This window comes from Vombatus ursinus, unplaced genomic scaffold (assembly GCF_900497805.2).
Source record: "Vombatus ursinus unplaced genomic scaffold, bare-nosed wombat genome assembly UNPS02014861.1, whole genome shotgun sequence".
Classification (NCBI taxonomy): Eukaryota; Metazoa; Chordata; class Mammalia; order Diprotodontia; family Vombatidae; genus Vombatus; species Vombatus ursinus.
In genome coordinates, this window is record NW_020954639.1 from 13,490,328 (window position 1) to 13,515,074 (window position 24,747).

Genomic DNA, 24,747 nt, shown 5'->3' on the forward strand with positions numbered 1-24,747 from the left:
GGTATAGTCTGCTTATATTTAGGCAAAGTGTTTGATGGAATATCTAATACCATTAATATAGACAAGATGCAGAGATTTGAACTAAATGATAATTCAGTTACATGAATTCAGAACAAGTTTTAGTCTAAACCCAAAGATTAAATCATTGATAGTTCCATGTCAACTTGGAAACAAGTCTCCAGTAAAGTTCCCCAGGAATCTGTATTGCTGTTTGTATTGTTTATAACTTTTGTTAATGATCCGGATAAAGGAAGAGAGAACGTGCTTTTCAAATGTACAGATAAGGCAAAACGTACATAATTAATACATTGAATGCTTATATCTGGTTTCAGGGAGATCTTAGAAGACAAGAAATTTGGTAAATTTTAATAAGATGAAATTTTAAAGGAATATTTTTATTTAAAAAAAATTATTACTCATTGGAGGTGGTATAAAAGCAGTGACTTGATTGAGCTCTCCCCCAAACCCCTCCAAATACCTGTAAAAATGGCTCTAAACAAATTCTAGACTAGCAGAACCCACAAAAATGCAGAGTGAAACAAATTTCCAGCCCAAGACAACCTGGATGGTTGATTGGAAAGGTTTATTGCACCAGGCTGAGAGAGGAGCGCAGTTCAGCATGGGCACACAGGCAAAGACAAGGCCACAGCAAACCTGAAATACGCCTCAGGGGACTGAATCACAGGCAGCTATGGCAGTTTCCAGACTTCTCAACCCACAAACATTAAAGAGAACTTAGAAGATCAGTAGGAAACGTCTGTCAGACCTCGGTGAGAGAGAAGTGCAGTTCCAGCCCCAGTCCTAGCGCACCTGCTTCTGGAGCTGTCGGCCCATAGACGGAGGGGGAATCAAGTGGCTGATCAGAGGGGGATTGCAGGGATCTCTTTGCTGGCACTGAGGCAGGACTCTATTGCTTTGCTCATGCTTGGATCTGGGTCACAGTTCTGGGTGGGGGTCCTGGGGCGAGGAGGAACTTTGGCATGGTGGAGCTTGTGGCCGCAGTGGAGAGGGAATCCTCCTCAGAGTTCCAAGGCAGAAAAGTGTGCTTGTGGTCACTGAAAGACCAGAGCCCAGGCCAGGAAAGGAGTAAACACCTTGTCCTTAATTGTACCACCTTGGAAGAACTGAAAATTTACAGGTCCCTAGAAGTACCTCTGAAAACAGCTGTACAAACCCCCGGAGTTTGGGACAGTACACTCTTCACATTGGAAGCAGATTTTTACCTTAACAAAGAGTTTAAAACTCAAGTAATTGGCCGGGATCATGAGTAAACAGTGCAAAAAGAGTCAGACTATATCTTACTTTGGTGACAAAGAAGATCAAAACATACAACCAGAAGAAGACAACAAAGCCAAACCTCCTACATCCAAAGCCTCCAAGAAAAATATGAATCAGTCCCAGGCCTTGGAAGAGCTCAAAAGAGATTTTGAGAAGCAAGTAAGAGAAGGAGAGGAAAAACTGAGAAGAGAAATGAGAGTGATGCAAGAAAATCATGAAAAACAAGTCAACAGCTTGCTAAAGGAGACCCAAAAAAATACTGAAGAAAATAACACCTTAAAAAATAGCCTAACCCAAATGGCAAAAGAGGTTCAAAAAGCCAATGAGAAGAATACCCTAAAAAGCAAAATTGGCCAAATGGAAAAGGAAGTCCAAAAGATTACTGAAGAAAATACTTTCTTAAAAATTAGAATAGAGCAATTGGAAGCTAGTGACTTTATGAGAAATCAAGACACTGTAAAACAAATCTAGAAGAATGAAAAACTAGAAAACAATGTGAAACAGCTCATTGGAAAAACAACTGACCTGGAAAATAGATCCAGGAGAGAGAATTTAAAAATTATTGGACTATCTGAAAGCCATGATCAAAAAAAGAACCTAGACATCATCTTTCAAGAAATTATCAAGGAAAACTGCCCTGATATTTTAGAACCAGAGGGCAAACTAGAAATTGAAAGAATCCACTGATCTCCTCCTGAAAGAGATCCCCAAAGGAAAACTCCTAGGAATATTGTAGTCAAATTCCAGAGTTCCCAGGTCAAGGAGAAAATATTGCAAGCAGCTAGGAAGAAACAATTCAAATATTGTGGAAACACAATCAGGATAACACAAGATTTAGCAGCTTCTACATTAAGGGACTACAGGGCATGGAATATAATATTCTAGAGGGCAAAGGAGATAGGATTACAACCAAGAATCACCTACCCAGCAAAACTGAGTATAATCCTTCAGGGGAAAAAATTGTCATTCAGTGAAGTAGAGGACTTCAAGCATTCTTGATGAAAAGAACAGAGTTGAATAGAAAATTTGATTTTCAAATACAAGACTCGAGTGGAACATGAAGAGGTAAACAGGAAAGAGAAAATCATAAGAGATTTATTAAGGTTGAACTGTTTACATTCCTGCATGGAAAGATGATATTTGTAACTCATGAGACCTTTGTCAGTATTGGGGTAGTTGGAGGGGAAAAAGTTATATGTATGTATATATAGATATAGATATAGATAGATAGAGGACACAGGGTGAGTTGAAAATGCAGGGGTCATATCTGGAGAATAAAAGTAAGGGGTGAGAGAGGAATATACTAGGAGAAGGAGAAGTGGAGAGGTAGAATGGGGTAAATTATCCCACAGAAAAAAAAAAACAAAACAGAAAAGAAAAGGCTCTTACAGTGGAGGGGAAACAGGAGAAGGTGAGAGGAAATGAGTGAATCTTATTCTCATAGGATTTGACTTAAGGAGGGAATAACATACACAGTCAATTGGGTGTGGAAATCTGTCTTACCCTACAGGAAAATAGTGGGGGAAGGGGACAAGAGAGTAGGGGAATGATAGAGAGGAAGGCAGATTGGGAAAGGGAGTAATCAGAAGCAAATACTTCTGAGGAGGGACAGGGTCAAAAGAAAGAATAGAATAAATGGGTGGGTGGGATAGGATCAAGGGAAATAGAGTTAGTTTTTCACAGCATGTCTACTATGGAAGTGTTTTGCATAACTGCACAAGTATAGCCTATATTGAGTTGCTTGCCTTTTCAATGAGGGTGGGTGGGGAGGGAAGAAGGGAGAAAATTTGGAACCCAAAGTTTAAATAAACACATGTTTAAAAAAAATGTTTTCACATGCAACTGAGAAATGAGAAATATGGGAAATGGGGTACAGAAATCTATCCTGCCCTACAGGAAAATAGAAGGGGAAGGGGGGGGAGAGATAGCAGGGAAAGCAGACTAGGGGAAGGGGTATTCAGAATGCATGCCATCTTGGGGTGGGGGAGGGGCGAGATGGGGTGAAAATTTGGAACTCAAAATCTTATGGAAGTAAATGTTGAAAACTAAAAATTAAAAAAAAATTTAAAAAACCACATGTTTAAAAAAAATGTTTTCACATGCAACTGGGAAATAAGAAATACAGGAAATGGGGTACAGAAATCCATCCTGGCCTACAGGAAAACTGAAGGGGGAGGGGATAAGAGAAGAGGGGGAGAGATAGAAGGGAAGGCAGACTAGGGGAAGGGGTATTTAGAATGTATGCCATCTTGGGGTGGGGGAGGGGCAAGATGGGGTGAAAATTTGGAATTCAGAATCTTATGGAAGTAAATGATGAAAACTAAAAATAAATAAAAATTACCATAAAAAAAAGAATGTGTACAAATTGCTTTTATAAATCTAGAAGATGGATTTAAGAGATGCAGGTTTTCAGTGTTAGTAATCATGATAGATCAAATTAATGTCATAGTTATTAAACTATTAATAACAGGTAACATTCTTATTTTTGACTAAGACTATAATTTTTCTTTACATTCATTTAGTTTTTTCTATACAAATGGACTTACCCTGTATCTTTCCCTTCCCCATATTTTTGGGTTGTCTTTAGGGAGCCACAATTAAGAAGGATGAGAATACTGGAGCAATTGTTGTGGCTAGAATTATGAGAGGAGGAGCTGCAGACAGAAGTGGTAAGATTTCACATAAGTGAAACTAAGATAAAGTGTATTGTTTTAGGTGTAGTATTTACATAATGTACCTGTGTTATCAGCATAGATAATCAAGGAAATGACAACTGAAATGTGGAAATGATTTAGGAATCATTTGAACCAGATTATTTTAGTGTCATTTTTTTCTTCCATTGCTTATTCCCAAACTGAATATAAATAAAGGATGATCAACCTTCACAATGCTTAAAGTTCTTTCTTTGTGAAATCATCCCAAGTCTGTAAGGCAGCATGCTTTGCTGCTAGGAAGAAACCTTGGGGTCAAATCTTGAGACTGCCTCTTATCTCTCTAGCCTTGTTTGAGGTGTTTTAACTCAGTCTGTTTTTTTGTCTCTAAAATGATGGTGCTATGCAACATGCTCTAACATTCTCTAATCCTTTAAATATTTCAGTGTTTCTGAAAATTACTTTTTTTACAAAATCAAATATCTGAAGAATACAGTTTCTTTAAATCCTTTAAAAGAGGGAGAGAGGAAGGGAGGAAATTGTAATGAGCTTTACTTGACTGAAGGCCATGGTGTAATTTTTATTATTTCTGCTACTGACTGTTTTTCTGGTCTGGTCTTACTTCCGACATATTGTCAACTTAAGGTGTACCATTGTCTCTCTCTCTCTCTTTTCAAAATGTTTTATTTATTTATTTTAAAGCATTCTTTTCTTTTTAAATTTTGAGTTCCAGATTCTCTCTCTCCTCCCTGCCTCTCTCCCATCCACTGAAAAGGCAAATAACATATCAATTATGCATGTGTAAAATCATGCAAAACATATTTCTGTATTAGCCATATTACCAAGAAAAAATGAAGTGAGAAAATTGTACTTCACTTTGCCCTCAGAGTACCTCAATTCTCTCTCTGGAGGTGAATAGCATCATGTATCCTTTGAAATTGCCTTGGATCATTGTATTGATCAGAGTAGCCAAGTCTTTCACAATTGATCAAGATTACAAAATTGCTGTTACTGTGCACAGTGATCTGATTCTGCTCAGTCAGTTTACATCAGTTCATATAGTTCTTGCCATGTTTTTCTGAAACCATACCCCTCATCATTTCTTATGGCACAGTACTACTCCATCACTACTATATGCCACAACTTGTTCAGCTGCTCCCCAGTTGATAAGCATCCCCTCCGTTTCTAATTCGTTGTCATCACAAAAAGAGCTGCTATAACTATTTTTGTATAATTAGGTTCTTTTCCTTTTCTTTAATCTTTGGGGTACAAATCTTATAGTAGCATTACTGGGTCAAAGGATATGCACAGTTTTATGACCCTTTGGGTGTAGTTCTCAATTATTCTCCAGAATGGCTGGACCAATTCACTCCTTGATCTAGAATTTTTTAATATACCTATTTTTTCCTTATCCCTTCCAGCATTTGTCATTTCTGATAAGAGTGAGGTGGTATCTCAGAACTGTTTTAATTTGCTTTTCTCTAATCAGTAGTGATTTAGAGCATTTTTTCATGACTATAGAAAGCTTTGATTTCTACTTCTGAACACTGTTCATATCCTTTAATCATTTATTAATTGGGTAATGGCTCCTATTTTTATACATTTGACTAAGTTCCCTATATATTTGAGAAATGAGGCCTTTATCCAAGAAATTTGCTGTAAAATTTTTTTATATTACTTAATTGTTTGTGGTACGTATTAGTAACATGTAGTTTTCCTGCTTATCTTTTTTAATTAGGTCTGTTCTTGCTTTTGCTTTGTCCGAGATCATGATTGTTTTTTTGTTTTTTACTTCAGTTGAAACACACTAGATTCTGCTACAGCTCTTTATTTTAACTCTCTGTGTGCCTTTGTGTTTCAAGTGTGTCTTTTGTATACAACATTTTGTTAGATTATGGTTTCTAATCCTTTACTCTCTGTTACCATTTTATGGGTGAGCTCCTCCCATTCACATTGAAATTCACAATTATGATTACTAACTTTATAAATTCCTCTCCATCTTATTTTCTTCTGATTATCCTTCTCTCTTTCTTTTTATCCTGTCCCTCCTCAAAAGTCTGTTTTACTTTTGACCACTGCTTCCCTTAATCCACATTTTTTGTTATTCTCCCTCCCAATCTCTTAACCCCATACCCTCCTATTTCCATATTGGGTAAGATAGATTTCTGTATCCAACTGAATGCATGCATATATGTGTATGTACATGTGTGTATGTATACCTGTATATTTTTATATGTTTATATGTATGTATGCACACATATCTATATGTGTATATATGTATGTGTGTGTGTGTATGTATAGTCTTCCTTTTTTGAACAATTCTGATCAAACTGAAGTTCAAATATTGCCTGCCACCGCTCATGCCTATGTACCTTACCCCATTTCTCCAAACACTATAAAAGTTCTTACTTACACACCTGTTTTATGTGAGATAATTTTCCCCATTCTTCCTTTCCCTTCCCTCCTCTCCCAGGATGTCTTTCTTTCTCACCCATCCTTTTTTTGGGGGGTGGGGAGATCAACCCAATATAATCTACTCACACCTATGCTTTCTGTCTAGGTAGACTCCTCTTAACTGCCCTAATAATAATAAAGTTCTTACAGGAGTTACAAGTATCATTTTCCTATCTAGGAATGTAAATAGTTTAACTTTATTGAGTCCCTAATTATTACTCTTTCATGTTTACCTTTTTATTCTTCTCTTGAGTTTTCTTTTTGAATGTCGAATTTTCTTTTCAGCTCTTTTCTTTTTATCAGGAATGCTTGGAAGTCATCTGTTTCATTAAATGTTTTTCCTCCTGAAGGATTATACTCAATTTTGCTGGGTACATGATTCTTGCTTCTAATCCTAGTTCCTTTACTCTCCAGAATGTCATATTCCAAATCTTTTGCTCTTCTAAAATGGTAGCTCCTAAATCTTGTGTGAATCTGACTGTGGCTCTGTGATATTTGAACTGTTTCTTTCTGGTTGCTTGCAATATTTTCTCCTTAATGTGGGAGTTCTGGAATTTGGTTGTAAAATTCCTGGTTTTCATTTTGAGATCTCTTTCAGGGTGTGATCAGAGGATTCTTTCCATTTCTATTTTACCCTCTGGAACTAAGATATTTTAGCAGTTTTCCTTGATGGTTTCTTGAAGGATGACATCTAGGCTCTTTTTTTGATCATGACTTTTATGTAGTTCAGTAATTTTTAAATTACCTCTCCTCAATCTGTTTTTCACGTCAGTTGTTTTTCTGATGAAATATTTCAAATTTGCCTCAATTTTTTCGTTCTTTTGACTTTGTTTTATTGTTTCTTGATGTCTCAGGGAGTCATTAGCTTCCACTTGCCCAATTCTGACTTTTAAGTAATTATTTTTTTCAGTGAGCTTTTGTGCCTTCCATTTGGTCTATTCTGCTTTTAAAGGAATTCTTTTCTTCATTGTATTTTTGTACCTCCTTTTCCATTTGGTCTGTTCTGCTTTTTAAAGGGGTTCTTTTCTTCAATGAATTTTTGTGCCTCTTTTACTATTAGACCAGTTCTGTTTTTCGAGCTACTATATTTTCTTCACTTTTCTTTGTGCCTCTTTTACCAAGCTATTAATTCCCCTTTTCATAATTTTCTTACTTTGCTGTCATTTCTTTTCCCAGTTTTTCCTCTACCACTTTTATCTCTTTAACTCTTCTCAGAATTCTTCCTGGCCTTGGGTTCAGTTAGCATTATTCTTAGAAGCTTTGGTTGCAGCTATTTTTACATAGTTGTCTTCTTTTAAGATTATGTCTTGGACTTCCCAACCATCATGGTAGCTTTTTATGGTCAAATTATTTTTTTGTTCTTTCATTTTCCCAACCTGTTTCTTCACTTTGAACTTTACATTAAAGTTGAGCTCTGCTCACCTGAGGTTGGGGAGGCACTGCCTCAAGTTTCAGGCTTTTTTGTGCTACTGTTTTCAGATCTATTTCTGGGAGTTAAAAGTTTTTGGTGCTTCCAAGGTGGTATTATCCCAGGAGAGATGTGGTCACTGCTTTCCTGGTCTGTACTCTGGTTTTTACCTAGGAAGGGTTCTTGTTCCCCTGCAGCCACAAGTGCTAGTGCTCCTCTCCACCCCGGAATTATAACCCAGAACTTTTTATGAGCAATAGAATTGCCAATCAGCACCAGCTGTATCCAGTGCCAGCAAGGGTCCCCAGTTTGTTCAGTTGTTTGACCCTTCTGCCCCGCTGGACGGAGAGCTCCCGAAGCTATTATAGTCACCTCCAAAGCCCATTGCTGGTGCTCCTGCCATGCTCTGAATCCACACCCACCCTGATGTTATAAACCTGTCCTTTGGACCTCTCGAATTGTCTTAGGCTGTAAGAATGTCTCCCTCTGATCTTTTGTTGGATCTGTCACTCCAAAATTTGATTTGAAGTGTTATTTTAAAGTTGTTTAGGGGGGAATATTGGGAAAGTTCAACTGGGTCCCAGCCTGTGCTCTACCATCTTGGCTATGATCCCCCAGATGTACCTTTTTTGAATCTAATTTAGTACAGAGGATTCTGATTGTTCCTTAATGGCTTAGGTACTTTTTCATTTCCTTATCCATTTTACTATACATTTTATTATAACAAAGTTGGTAATTTCTAGGTCTTATTCATGTTGGTGATGAACTCAGGGAAGTGAATGGAATTCCAGTAGAAGATAAGAGACCTGAGGAAATAATACAGATTTTAGTAAGTAGCAAAATTATTTTAAAATTTCAGTGGAAATTCATAGTGAAAAGAAATGCCTTTTGATTGAAATTAGATCACTTGATGTATTTAATGGTGTGGTATTATGCAAGGACATACTATAATTTGTGATTTTAATCTTTATCTAAACCTGTGAAGACTCATTTAGAAGTTTCATGAAATCCAAACACTTTTTCATCAATTATGAAAATTCTGTGAATCAAATGAGTCTTTAAAGTCCTATTATATAAGTACTCTAAGAAACCTGTCCAGTTTGTGGGTTTTTTTCCCTTTGGAAAATCACTTTGGCTAAATTCTCACTATTGATGGTATGAGCACTTTTAATTCAATGAAATGTAATCACAGGAAATACGTAGATTTTTCATTATGAGAAATACAGCTGATACTTGTCAATAAGCTTTTGTGGATTCTATTCAACTATAGTGAGCCTCTTTGCTTTATTTTACAGGCTATTTTCATATGCTCATGGTAACTAGCTTTTATGTAACTTTCCTATTCCATTCAATAATACCAGATATATTCAGTGTTTACCTACCTTCAGTATTCACTGTCTCTTACATGTTGAGAATATTTTGTGGTTTATAAATATTTTAAGGACTAAAAAGTATTCAGACATAAACACTAGTTCACACAATGAACAGTAAAAATACATAAGGTGATATGCTTAATGTTTTGGGTTTTTTTTACTTTTTTGAAATCTTTAATATCTTTTCTAGTTATAAAGGCTTTTATAGAAATGGTTTCCTTATTATGGCATAACTGAGTATAAAGCCCCAAAGTTATTAGATCTTAGATCTATTTGTATAATACCTTTTTGTTTCATTCTTTTTTTTTATTAGGCTCAATCTCAGGGAGCAATTACATTTAAAATTATACCAAGCATCAAAGAGGATGTACCATCTAAAGAAGGCAAGGTAATCACTACTTATAGCTGGGTTTTTTTTTTCCTTATTAACAGCATTATATTCCATATGGCATGTTACTTGATTTGAGTAGCAAATCAGCATTATGATTTGCTTATATTTTTCTTAGTTTATTCTGGCTTCAATATCAGAGTAAGAACAGTGGACCAATTTAATGCATGTAATATTTATATTTATTTCATACAACATTCAACTGAAATATTCTGCCTTTTACAGATGTATATCAAAGCCCTATTTGACTATGATCCTTATGAGGATAAAGCAATTCCATGTAAAGAAGCTGGGCTTTCTTTCAAAAAGGGAGATATCCTTCAGATTATGAGCCAAGATGATGCAACCTGGTGGCAAGCCAAACATGAAGGTGATGCCAATCCTCGAGCAGGCTTGATCCCTTCAAAACATTTCCAGGAAAGGTGAGCTACTGAGGAACCCTATTGTTTTTCTTATACTAAGTCCTGTTTTATTCTCTGAAATATATTATTTTGTTATCATTGGAACAACTTGTTAACTCGTCAGAGTTTTTATTCTAAGGTGAGAAACCATTTCTAGGATCTTAGTTGCTTAATTTGGACACTTTTGCTTTTGGAAGTATACAGAAGAATATGGAAAATAACACATCATTGTGAGAACTATAGTGACATACTAGGTAAAAGTAAATGCTGCAGCCTTTTTCTGTCCTATTCAGCAAAATTGTAATCTGGTGGCTTCATTTTTCAACTTGAATAATTTCTATTATTTTTATTGCTTGTAACTACTAGTGGTTTGTTTTTAAAAAATCCATATTCTGGTATTATTTTTATTGATCTGTGATCTACAGAAATTAATGGGGTGCCAAGATGGTGCCATGAGGAAGGAACCCTCTGAAGCCCTCCCAAATTCCCCTCCAGACAACTAGAAAACCTCCTCAGAATTGGTCTAGGAGAAGGGAAGCAGCTTACCAGCCCACCAGGAAAGGTCTGTCTCACTGGGATGGGAGGGGAGCCAAGAGCAGCCGCAGCAGCAGCCAGCCTCACAGCAGGGGACCTGCAGCAGAGGGCCAGGCCTAGGGCAATCCACCAGTGAGGCCTCCCCTTTCTGCAAATCAGCAGATTCCTAGGCAAGTGAACAATCTGTGCAGCACAGCAAGGCCCCACCCAAATGATCCCACCCCCAGCACAAGCCACCAGCTAGGCTTTGATCCATTGCTGACCAGAGTGAAGCCCCTCCCCAGAGCTGACCAACAGTGAGACCCCACCCCTGGGGCCTACCAGCAGAGAGACCCTGTTTCCACAGCGAACTAGCAGCAGGACCTCACCCCTGGAGCAGGCCAGCACCTAAACCCCACACCCCAGGGAAGGCCGACAGGGAGGCCCCACACATACCTCAATACAAAACAGAAGGGAAGTCTGCCCTCCAGAGAAAGCAAGCAGCTAATTCCTGAACGCCAGTGAAAGCCAGCAGTAAGACCCAGGACCCCTGTACAAAAAGCTTGGGACAGTACAGGACCAGAGCCCAACTCTCACATAAAAATACCAAGTGAAAGGGCAGAAAAAATTAGTAGAAACAAAAAAACAAAACAAAAAAAAGCTTGACTATGGAAAGTTATTATGGTGATAGGGAGAATCAAGGCATAAACTTAGAAGAGGACAATATGGCTACATGTGAAGCCTCAGAGAAAAATGTAATTTGGTTTCAGGCCCAAAAAGAATTCCTGAAATAACTTTAAAAGGATTTTAAAAAGCAAATTAGAGAAGTAAAAGAAAAACATGGGTAAAGAAATAATAGTAATGCAAGAGAATCATGAAAAAAGGGTCAATAGCATGGAAAAATTTACTGAGGGAAATAACTCCCTAAAAAAAAATAGAACTGGCCAAATCAAAAAGGAAGTACAAAAAAAAGAAAATAATTCCTTAAAAATTGTAATTGAAAAAGTAGAAATCAGTGACTCTATGAGATATCAAGATATAATAAAACAAAATCAAGAAAGTAAAAAAAAAAAACAGAAGAAAATGTGAAATTTCTCATTGGAAAAACAACTGACCTAGAAAATAGATCCAGGAGAGATAATACAAGAATTATTGGACTACCCAGAAGCCGTAATTTTAAAAAAAAAAAACCTTGATAATATAAGAAATTACCAAAAAAAACTGCTTTGATATATTAGAACCAGAAGGCAAAATAGAAATTGAAAGAATCCACTGATCACTGCCTGAAAGCAATCCCAAAATGAAAACTCCCAGGAACATCATGACTAAATTCCACAGCTCAGAGATCAAGGAGAAAGTATTGCAAGCAGCCAAAAAGAAACAATTCAGATATCATGAAGCTATAGTTAGGATTACACAGGATTTGGCAGCTTCCACATTCAAGAACCAGAGGGCTTGGAATATGACATACCAGAAGACAAAGGAGTCAGGATTGCAACCAAGAATCACCTATCCAGCAAAATTGAATATAATCTTACAGGGGGGAAAATGGACATTTAATGAAATAGAGGACTTTTAAGCATTTCTAAATTTAGAAACCAGAAAAAATTTGACCTCCATACAAGGCTCAAGGGAAACATAAAAAGGTAAAAAAGAAACAAGAAAGAGATAAACATAAGAAATTCAATAAGGTTAAACTATTTTCATTTCTATATGGCAAAATAATCGTTATAATTCTTAACCATTTTATTACTATAAGAGCAATTAGAAGGAGTATATGTAGACAGAGAGTGTGGGTATAAAGTTACTTTGATGGGGTGATATCCCAAGAAAACAAAATAAAAGGGTGAGAAAGAAAATTGCACTGGAAGAAGGGGGGGGGGGATTGAATGGGTAAACTATGCCAACTAAGAGAGGCATGAAAGAGCTATTATAATGGAGGGGAAGATGGGGGGGTAGCAGGCAAAGCTTAAATCTTACTCTCATCAAAATTAGCTCAAAGAGAGAATAATGTACACTCAGTTGGATATAGCAATCTAATTTACTCTATAAGAAATAAATGGGGACAGGGATAATAATAGGGAGGACTGATAAAAGGGAGGGTATAGCAAAAAACACCATGGAGGGAAATACAAAGTTAGTTGTCATAACTATAAAAGTGAATGTGATAAACTCACCCATGAAACAGAAGCAGATAGCAGAATAGATTAAAAACCGGAATCCTGTAATATATTGTTTACAAGAAACACATTTGAAGCAGAGAGATACACACAATGTAAAGGTAAGGGACTTGAGCAGAATGTATTATGCTTCAGCTGAAATAAAGAAAGCAGGGGTATGATCTTAGACAAAGCAAAAGCAAGACCAGATCTAATTAAAAGAGATAAAGAAGGAAACTGTATATTACTGAAAGGTACCATAAAGAAGTCATATTGGTTCTAAACATGTATACACCAAATGGTATAGTATCTAAATTTTTGAAGAAATTGAATGAGTTACAGGAGGAAATAGATAATAAAAGTATACTAGTAGGGGATCTCAATTTTTCCCTCTCAGAACTAGATAAATCTAACCAAAAAGTAAATAAGAAAAAAGTTAAGGGGGTGAATAAAATTCTGGAAAAGTTAGATATGATAGATCTCTGAAGAAAACTGAATGGGAATAGAATGGAATATACCTTTTTCTCAGCACTACATGGCATCTTCACAAAAATTGACTATGTATTAGGACATAAAAACCTCACAACCAAATGCAGAAAAGCAAAAATAGTAAATGCATTCTTTTCAGATCATAATGCAATAAAAATTACATTCAATAATGGACAATGGAAAGAGAGATGAAAAAATTACTTGGAAATTAAATAATCTAATCCTAAAAAAAAGTTGGTCAAAGAACAAATCATAGAAACAATCGATAATTTCACTTAAGAAAATGACAACAGTGAGACAACATACCAAAATTTATGAGATACAGCCGAAGCAGTACTTAGGGGAAGTTTTATGTCTCTTAATTGCTTATATCAGTAAAATAGAGAAAACGCAGATCAGTGAATTGGGCATGCAAGTAACAAAACTAGAAAAAGAACAAATTAAAAATCCCAAATTAAGCACCAAACTGGAAATCCTGAAAATCAAAGGATAGATGAATAAAATTGAAAGTAAGGAAACCATTGAACTAATAAATAAAACTAGAAGCTAGTTTTATGAAAAACCCAATAAAATAGATAAATCATTGATTAATTTTGTTTAAAAAAAAAGAAAGAAGAAAACCAAATGACTAGTATCAAAAATGAAAGGGGTGAATTCACCACTAATGAAGAGGAAATTAAGACAATTATTACAAGCTATTTTGCCCAAATACATGCCAATAAATTTGAAAATCTAAATGAAAATCTACAAAAATATAAATTACCTAGATTAACAGAAGAAGAAATAAAATACTTAAATAACCCAATCTTAGAAAAAGAAACTGAACAAGCCATTAATGAACTTCCTAAGAAGAAGTCCCCAGGACCAGATGGATTTACAAGCAAATTCTATCAAACATTTAAAGAACAGTTAATCCCAACACTATATGAACTATTTGGAAAAATAGGCAAAGAAGGAGTCTTACCAAATTCCTTTTATGACACAAATATGGTGCTGATCTCCAAACCAGGAAGAGCCAAAACAGAGAAAAAAATTATAGACCAATTTTCCTAATGAATAGTGATGCAAAAAATTAAATAAAATACTAGCAAAGAAATTATAGCAGTATATCACAAGGATCATACACTATGACCAGGTGGTATTTATACCAGAAATGCAGGGCTAGTTCAATATTAGGAAAATTGTCAGCATAATTGACCATATCAATAACAAAAGCAACAGATATCTATGATTATCTCAATAGATGCAGAAAAAGCCTTTGACAAAATACAGCACTCATTCCTATTGAAAACATTAGAGAGCATAGGAATAAATGGAGCTTACTTTAAAATGATAAGTAATATTTATCTAAAACCATCAGCAACCATTATCTGTAATGGGGATAAGCTAGAAGCCTTAACCAATACAATCAGGGGTGAAGCAAGGATGTCCATTATTACATCTGTTATTTAATATTGTACTAGAAATGTTATCTATATCAATAGGAGAAGAAAAAGAAATTACAGGAATTAGAATAAGCAAAGAGGAACCAAAAATATCACTTTGAGATGATATGTTATACTTAGAAAATCCTAGAGAATCAACTAAAAAACACTACTTGAAATTATTAACAACTTAGCAAAGCTGCAGTATACAAAACAAACCCACATAAATCATCAACATCTCTATATATTACCATCAAAGTCCAGCAGCAAGAGATAGAAAGAGAAATTCCATTTAAAATGACTATAGACAATATAAAATACTTGTGAATCTACCTGCCAACAGAAACCCAGGAATTGTATAAATACAACTATAGAACACATTTTGCCAAAATAAAGTCAGATTTAAGCAATTGAAAAATATTAATTTCTCATAGGTAGTCCAAATCAATATAATAAAAATGACAATTCTACCTAAATTAATCTATTTATTCAGTGCCATACCAATCACACTATCCAAAAATTATTTTATAGAGCTAGAAAAAATAATAACACAATTCATCTGGAAGAACTGAAGCTCAAGGATGTCAAGGGAATTAATGAAAAAAAGTGTGAAAGAAGGTGGTCTAGCCATACCAGATCTCAAACTGTATTATAAAGCAGTAATTATCAAAACAATCGGTACTGACAAAGAAATAGAGTGGTGGATCAATGGAATAGGTTAGGTACAAAATATATTATAGTAAATGACCATAGTAGCTAGTACATGATAAACCCAAAGATCCAAGCTTTTGGAACAAAATTCATTATTTGACAAAAATTGCTGGGAAAATTGGGTAACCATATGGCAGAGAAACTGTGTATAGACTAGCATCTCATACTGTATACCAAGATAAGGTCAAAATGAATACATGATTTATACCTAAAGGATGATACCATGAGCAAATTAAAGAGCATGGAATTGTTTATCTGTCAGATTTATGGGTAAAGGAAAAATTTAGGATCAAAGAAGATACAGATAGCATTACAAAATGTAAAATAGATAATTTTGATCATTTAGAATTAAGTTTTTGCACAAACAAAACCAATGGCAAGCAAAATTATAAGGAAAGCTGAAAATTGGGGGGGGAAATTTTGCAACAGGTATCTCTGATAAAGGCTTCATTTCTCAAATATAGAATCAGATTTATGAAAGTACAAGTCATTTCCCAAATGATAAATGGTCAAAGGATATGGATGGGCAGTTTTCAGACAAAAAAATAAGTTACCTATAGTCATATGAAAAAATGCTCTAAATCACTATTAAAACAACTCTGAGGTACCGCTTCACACCTATCAGAGTGGCTAATATGACAAAAAAGGAAATGTTAGATGTTGAAGGGGATGTGGCAAACTGGGACACTAATGCACAGTTGATGGAGTTGTGAATTGATTGAACCATTCTGGAGAGTCATTTGGAACTCTACCCAAAGGACTATAAAACTGTGCATACCCTTTGATCCAGTAATACCACTGCTAAGTCCATATCCCAAAAACATCCAAAAAAGGGGAAAGGACCTAATTGTATAAAAATATTTATATATATTTTTGTGGTGGCTAAGAACATATATATACATATATATATATATACACACACACATATATATACATATATACACACACATATATATACATATATATATATTTTGTGGTGGCTGAGAATTGGAAATCAAAGGGATGCCCATCAATTGAGGAATGGCTAAATAAGCTGTGATTGTAATGGAATATTATTGTGCTGTAAGAAATGACAAGCAGGATGATTTCAGAAAAACCTGAAAAGACTTACATGAACTGATACATAGTGAAGTGAACAGAACCAGAACATTGTACACAGTAACAGCAATGTTGTTAAATGAAAAACTGTGAACAACTTAACTATTCTCAGCCATACAATGATCCAAGACAATCCCAAAGGACTGCTGCTATCCACCTCCAAACAAAGAACTAATATTGATTGAAAACTAAATCATGCTATTTCTCACTTTTTTCCTTTCTTTTTTTCTTTTATTTTAGTCTTCTTGTGCAAAATGATTGACATGGAAATGTTTTATATGATTGGCCATGTATAACCTGTTATTTGATTGCTTACTGTTTTAGGGAAATGGGAGGGGAGGGAGATAGGTATAGAATTTGGAACTCAATACTTTAAAAGTATTTTAAAATTAAAAAAAAAAATTCTTAAAATTAAAAGACTTTCCAACCATGATTATTATAAAATTCTGTGACTCTTGGGCGCCATCCAGCCTTCCGTTCTCTCTTTTAACTCTAGGGAAAGAGATGGAAGACATAGACAGCAGGGATAATCTATAATGATAGCCTACAAGTCAGAGCCAGTTTCATCACTTGATTCCAAGCCTCTATTTGACTCCCCTTGATTAGTTTCTTCAGGAAGTTAATAACAAATATTAATAACATTTGCTTATAGGCTTAGACTACTTCTCTTTTTAATATATTTTTATTTATTTTTCTTAGCCATTTATCAATTATGCATAAAAAATAGCATTTATTTTTTGAAAGTTTTGACTTCCAAATTCTATTTCTTCCTCCCCCCGTGCTTTGAGACAGGAGTAATATATCAGTTATGCTTGTGAAGGTAGATTACTTTCTTGTCCTACCCTCTCTCTGCCTCACACTTGGCATTGGCTAAAATGGATAGGTACTTTCTAGAAAGTAAGGGCTGGGGAGGGAGGTGGAATAAAAATGAAAAAAAAAAAGGGGGATTCTGCTGGATTTTGTGGGTCAAGATTCATTCAAAACCAATAATTTGTCCATGAACACAAGTTGCAATCACTAAGCAATCAGGGTAGGAAATATTAAGGTATAGAACATTGGAGTGGAATGAGCTCATTACTCCTTTATTGTCTGGAAGTATAATAAAAATTAAAACTGTTAATAAAAAAAGAAAGAAAATGAATGGGTTCATTTATATTTCTGTCCCCATTTCCAGGAGATTTGCACTAAGGCGACCGGAAGTATTAGTTCAGCCCCTGAAAGTTTCTAACCGGAAATCATGTAAGTTTGTTGGGAGACTAGACCCTGCTGTTTATTTCTTACTTTTAAAATAAGTCCTTGTAACAAACCACAAGCTTCTATACCTTTTGAAGAGCTTTTGAGTGATCCATTTTCAATTGTGAACTTCACTCTTTGAGAATGTTTATTTTAACCAGTTGAAGTATTGTCGTGATAATAGTGGTAAGGGAGAGAAATTGATCAAGAAAGGACATGCCTTTCAGAATAACTCACAGTGGTAGAGTTTTCATTTAAATAAATTTTTCAAAATTACTTATAGTCTGAATTTTGATGTTTTAAAAATGTAATTTTTTATAAATGTTAAATATAACATTCCCTGATAATGTTAGAAAAAATTTTAAAGCCCTAGGGTTCTTTAGAAAATATTTTTTACACCTACTTTTTCTTACTAATCTTGTCCAACTACTTTCCTATTCCCAATTATGCTGAGCATTCATTCCATCACATCCAGCTAGCACCCATAAAGAAAATAGTAAAATAATTAGAAATCATGATAATGTGGTAGAGAGTGCTGTATTTGGAGTCCAAGGTAATTGGATTCTAGTCCTGTGTCATACTACCTATATGTCCTTGAGTCAGTCTCCTTTTGGAGCTTCAGTGTCACCATCCATAAATTGAGAAGTTTAGACTTGATCTCTAGGCCGCTTCCAAACCCAAATCTACTATCTTATAATCTTGGAATCAGTGAAAGTGGCTGCTGAAAGGTATAGAATGTGTTTCTCTTCATCCCTCCTATACTTCCCTGCCCTGACCTCAAGCCCTGGATCTGTGTTTCAGTTTAGGAGTTTGAGGTGAAATTCACTTTGAGGTGAAATGAATAAAGAAATATAGATAAGTATATTCTTTGCCCAGAAATTTTGCACCAACATCTAAGTAAAGAATAGGGAATGACTAATCAGCTTGTTACAGTGTTGTCCTATTTCCAGGTATTATCATCTCTGCTATGATTAATTTGGAGGTTTACCTTCCGAATGTTTAAACGCAAGGATGTCATTAGCAACTCTGTAGTCTAACTAGAGCTGGAGCTGGACAAAAGTACAAAGTCATTCAAGTATAAAATCGATTACTGTTGCTCCTTTTTGCCTTTGTGCAATGAGAATGAGTGTAATCATGGAATTACTCATTTGTACCTAGAAAGTAGTTTGTTCACCCAAAAGACTCTTACTTGCAATTTATCATTAACTCTTAACATTAAAATAAGCCTAAATCTTAGAAACTTACTCTTTGGTATTCCAGAACAATCAAGTTTTTGGAGAAAGTAAGCATTGCCTGTTAAGTATTGTTGCATTTTTCGTATCTCCTATTATCTTCTGTCATTTATAGAGATGTATAAGAAAGGGAGCTCAGGATTAGACAGAATTAAACTACCTGCCTTAGAATATAAATCTCCCAAGTAAAAAAATGCTTACAAATTGAATGCACTGATTTGAAAGTCTACTTGTTCCTGCTTCTCTAAACCCAAACAGAAAAGCACCTATCATCCATTGCCACATATATTTTAACATCAGAAATATTTAAAATTTAGTTGAAAAAGTTTCCTACTACTTTTGATTCAAATCTGCTTATCTACTGAAAGAAAACTTAAATTTTAGATATAACTTCTTAAGTAGTTTTCCACAAAATTGGTCATCATGCAACCCCCCTTCTAACAAAATAGAGAATTTTTAACATAATTATCATGTCTGGAATTCTCTTCCTTTCAGGGCCCCAATTTTGTTTACCTTTTGAGTCACATTGGAAAGCTGTTTTGGCATACTTGGCACCAATTTTAATCAAATAGCCAGAAGATTTCTTAAGATTTTATCCTCAAGAAATTTTAATGGGGGCAGGGCATGTCAAATGGTAAATTATTTTTGATATCTGAGTTATGATACATATTTTAATTAGACAAATGAGCTTGTTTTTTTATACCCATTTACATCTAGAACTAAAATAGCATGAAATCTTGAAATTAAGACAGATTTTTTTCCTAACTTTATCTGTAGCTTTTGATAATGTATTCATTTGTTGAAATCATTATGAAGAAAGTATAGACTTAATCTTCAGTTTATAAATAAAATCTGAAGTATATTTATTTGGGAAAGAAAAGAGTGGGTAATGAAGGCCTTTTAAATATGGTTTTATTCAGAGTTTCATCTTATTTACTGCTCCGAGTGTTACTGCTCTGCCTCATTCTTGGTACCTTGCTGCCTCTAATGTTCTTATACGTCCTTCTTGAATGTCATTTATATTTTTTCCCTAATGATCTTCCCCTGGAGGGCTCATTTGTTATTGAGTATAGGTCTTATTTTTGTTTAATCATTTGCAGTCAGGATGACCAAAAATAAGTCTGTCAGCATTTGTTGATTGTCCAGTTTATGCAGAACACAGAAAATATATCTAATTAACAATAATGAATATGTAAGAAAAATTATCTTTTTCCTTAAAGAGCTGGTAATCTTAGTGATTTTCTATGAAAGTCAACAGGACAATCCATCTGGAACAGAATACAGCAAGGTGTTTGCTATATACCAAACTCCCTTGTAATTAAAAACAAATTAACAAAATAACTGCTGCTGAAATCTCTGCCCTGGTTGGAATAGTGGTGTTTGAAAGCACTTTATCATGAAACTTTTGCAATTGGTATTGTGCCTTCATTCAACTAGTGACCTTCCCTTAAATCCTCTCTTATGAAATATTCTCATATCTTTGACTGTGAATTTTTTGAAGTATCGGCTTTTAGCAGTAATTATTATTATCATGCCCTTATTTCACACAATACTGTACCTTCTTTTATTCCTACTTTATAATTGGTATATTGATAGAAAAATGTGCCCATTGTTCATGGAATATTTTTATTATGTTTGAAAATTTATTAGAATTTAAGGCATCCTTCAAGGTCTGCACTGTACAGTTGTTTGCAGGAATATGATTCTAGAATGTTTATGTCTAGAAGTTTTTGAGAAGTAAGTTTGTAATGATAACCATACTTAAATATTTTTATATATTTCGCATGTATAAATTGAAGTCTGGCTTTACCTGTGTGTATGTATATTTATATGTATGTTATTATACTTACACATGTGTGGGTATGTTCAGATTAGCCAATGACATTAAACTGAAGTGCCAATAATGAGTAAGATTATAAAATACATTGTTTTGAATATGTTTTCACTAAAGTTTAATGCTATGCTAAATTATATACAAACTGGCTAATTAAAATGTGACTTAGAAGGGTCCAATTAGTATCAACATCTAAGTAAAGAATAGGGAATGACTAATCAGCTTGTTACAGTGTTGTCCTATTTCCAGGTATTATCATCTCTGCTATGATTAATTTGGAGGCTTACCTTCCAAATGTTTAAATGCAAGGATGTCATTAGCAACTCTGTAGTCTAACTAGAGCTGGAGCTGGACAAGAGTACAAAGTCATTCAAGTATAAAATCGATTACTGTTGCTCCTTTTTGCCTTTGTGCAATGAGAATGAGTGTAATCATGGAATTACTCATTTGTACCTAGAAAGTAGTTTGTTCACCCAAAAGACTCTTACTTGCAATTTATCATTAACTCTTAACATTAAAATAAGCCTAAATCTTAGAAACTTACTCTTTGGTATTCCAGAACAATCAAGTTTTTGGAGAAAGTAAACATTGCCTGTTCAAAAAGAAAAGTATTTTCAGACACATTTTTGCTCAGATTTTATTCTAGCAATTTAATGATAAATTCACTAAAGAGTTTAGCTATTTCTGGGCTTGAAGACAGTGATGTAATAATATTTTTGATAGGACCAGCTTGTGGTTTATTACATAAGAGATATGACTTGTCTTCTGCAAATGAGTAAAAGCATATTCTGTGTCTCAAGTAGCCTGTAGAAATCCTTCAAGATGGAAACTTGACAGCTTATGTTCCTGGGATTTATATAATTTAAAATACATTGTGTATGATTGCCTTTCTAAAGCTTATTAGTTTTTACAGTTCACTTATGTATATAAAGCAACATATCATCTATCCTTTTTTTTTTTTAAAGAAAGAAGCATTATTTTCTTTGGTTATTTAGAAAATTCTTAAAGTATTATTTTGTTTCTCCATGTTGAATTGTATGTATATCAGATGAAACTTAGCCTTCTTATGTCACAAATATTAATTTTTCTTTTACTTTAATAGTATATACTTTGTGTTTAAACTCCAATATGTGTGGTCTCCAAGAAGAAAAAAAAAATACCATTTTCATATGGTGTATTTTACATCAGAAGATTCTGCTGTGGATTTATTTACAGCTCTTAACTTGCTTTAGCTAAAGGAAACTATCAAAATATAAATAATTAGAAAGAAATTTATAAACATGACCCCTTAAAACACATTCATTGTGAGTTGCTGTTGCTAAATGTAGTTCTTATGGAACTATTATAACAAAAGCATCACTTTATTCACTTTATGAGTATTCAAAAGCAAAAACATAAAATATATCTTATTCTAGTTTTGATTTAACCATATGTGATCGGCACCACATGGGTAAGAGGAAATATTTAACTGCAGCCAAATGGTGTTCATTCAAACAAGATGTAACCCAGTTTATCCAAAGACAAGCATTTTGTGGGTTGAAGACCACGTTCTGCCAACAAAAGAATTTAAACATTTAGTCAAAGAATGAATGTATTGTGCATGTTACCAATTTTTTGGAAGGCCAAGCATTTAAGAATAATATAAAGCAGGACCTTACAGCTTGTTGAAATAAGGTTTTTCAAGTGTAGTCAGCTCCTTGCTGCCAGCATGTTAGCTTAAGTTCATTTGTACCCTCACGCATATCATTAATTCACAAATAAATTAGACCATTTAGAATATAGTGTCAAGTTTGTCTACTCAGTATTTTGTTCTTGTTTTGCTGTGTATTTATTTCTTTGTGTGTGTGTGTGTGTATGTGTATGTTTTTCTTTGAGAAGCAATAACCTCAATTAAGTTTTTTTTCCCCTTGTCAAACCAACTGAAATGCATTCTGAGAAAACATTTGAGGGTGGGAGGAGATGGGCAGTAGAATAATTAAGTTCACTGTTTCTACTAGTTGAGTGCAAAAGGAAAGATTTCCCTCATTACGTGTAAAGTCTCAGTGTTGTCCTTAAAGTTTGAAGATGCTGCTTCTGAGCCACTATCAGGGTATATACATTATGATATTTCCCCAGTTTCAGTGGTTTAATTTGAGCCATACACTCTCTGGCAAAGTCCTATTTGTGACCAATGCCATATACATATGAAATAGTTTATCAGGGCTAACTGTATTTTCTGTAGCCATGAAATGCTTGGATTTTTAATTTAATTTAATTTTTTATTATTTTAATTTGTTTTGCGCTTTGAGAAACTAATTGACTCATATGGAAATTGAAACTTTAACCTTGACCTGTTTAGCAGGACACTGACTAGTGTGATCTATGTTGAAATGAGTAATATTATATGCACAGACAGATGATAGACACTTTAGAGGAAATAATCACTCCACTGGCCAATAACACCAAATGTATCTTTCAACATGGAATGTAAACACTACAACCATTGCAGTAGATTCCATAGATAAATGGCTTTTTCCATTTTTGCTATCATGGACATTGACTGACCCACAGGGCTGTGATAGTGTCCAAGAAATGAAATGATGCTGTCAATTTCTTTGTTTTAATTGTCAACACAGTAGTAATATAAATTATAGTAATATAAGTGTTATATAGTTATTAATTATGTCAGAGTAATATAAATTTTCCTATATGATAGTGAATCAGTAGCCAGCATAATTTTAAACAGTGTTTAAAATTGTTTACCTGAGGACATAAAATGTGTCATCATAGGAATTTATAAAATTAGTGAGTGGAAACAAGAGGATTATATTAAAGACATTAGACAAAAGCTTCATAGGTCTGTTAAGCTGGAAAGGTCCAGGTACACAGTGAACACTATGTTCAAGCACAGTTAAAATTGACTTTGTAAACCCACTTGGGGTTTTCTTTATATTTTTATTTTGGGTTGGTTTTTTTTTTGTTAACTGTTTTTAAGAGGTTAATGTGAGACCTCCAATTTTTCCATTATTAGACATTTGTGTTTTCTCTTTTGAGAACTGTTTATATCCTTGTCCTTTTATGGGTTTAGAAACGTTTGAGATCCATGGGCAACTTCTTTAACTGATCTAGGCCATCCATATTATTCCCCACAGACAGCTGTTAAATCCTGAGATTTAAAAGAGAAGAAATACTAAGAAAGAGATAAAAATTCTAGTGTATTACGTAGAGCATTAATTTAATTGTAAAACTTGTGATACAGTAGAGTTTCTTGTTTTTATGTGGCATAGCATATTTTACATACATTGGGAAGTGTGCGATGCATGGGATGTATTTGTGTCTGTTGAAACATACTATTAAAATACAGTTTTCTAGTTGCTACATCTTTTTTATGATGTAATAGTTGAGGATGTCCATAATTTATTTGATGTTAAATCTTTGATACAAAATATAGCATTTGAATATAACACTGCTCCTAAGAGAAAATAAGATCTATTTTATCACAGTCTTCATTTTGGCACAATTTCCAGGAATACCTAAAAATAAAAAGTGCTTAACTTACTTTGTTGAACATGCATTTTCTTCTTGCCTTTGTATCTTGAGTTCCTAACCTTCAAAATCCAATTCCACTTTGTCCCAATGGCTAATTTTTACTCTGATGTGGTATCTTAGTGCTGTCTAAAAGGTAAAGAAATAATCCAGTGGTTTTAGGTACCCCATTGTGTGATATGAAGTAATAATTGGTAATTCATTTATGCTAGTTTGATGCATCTGAATCTTTAACTGACTAATGAGGCACATATACAGTCTCACTAGGAATTACCATTTATTTCATTTTCTTAAATAGTTCTTTTTTCTTCTGTCCATTACATGACAGTACAATTGTCAGGCAAAAAAAGAGAGAATTGCTAATCTGACGTCTACTCTTATGTCCCCACATGCCCTACAATGTGCTATTTAATGATCAGATTTGACTCCTGTCCAACTCATGTGTGACCCCCTATTTATTAGATGCTGCAACTATTGCAGGCAAGTCAGAAGTCAAATTTGATTACTTAATTGTGTTATTTATTTAGTTCTACTATTAGTAATTTGGGAATTGGTTTAGGCTACTATTTGTCTTCT

General features: G+C 34.3%; 1 protein-coding gene across 3 annotated transcripts in view; it reads left to right on the forward strand.

Annotated features, from left to right (window-relative positions):
• Positions 1-24,747, forward strand: part of MPP7 (membrane palmitoylated protein 7) — a 256,221-nt gene that overhangs the window by 178,944 nt on the left and 52,530 nt on the right. For all 3 annotated transcript variants that reach the window (XM_027841614.1, XM_027841613.1, XM_027841612.1), the window contains exons 7-11: positions 3,866-3,947; positions 8,535-8,620; positions 9,478-9,552; positions 9,778-9,974; positions 17,522-17,586. In XM_027841614.1, coding sequence (XP_027697415.1) covers positions 3,866-3,947; positions 8,535-8,620; positions 9,478-9,552; positions 9,778-9,974; positions 17,522-17,586 — 505 coding nt within the window. The remainder of the gene's footprint in view (positions 1-3,865; positions 3,948-8,534; positions 8,621-9,477; positions 9,553-9,777; positions 9,975-17,521; positions 17,587-24,747) is intronic.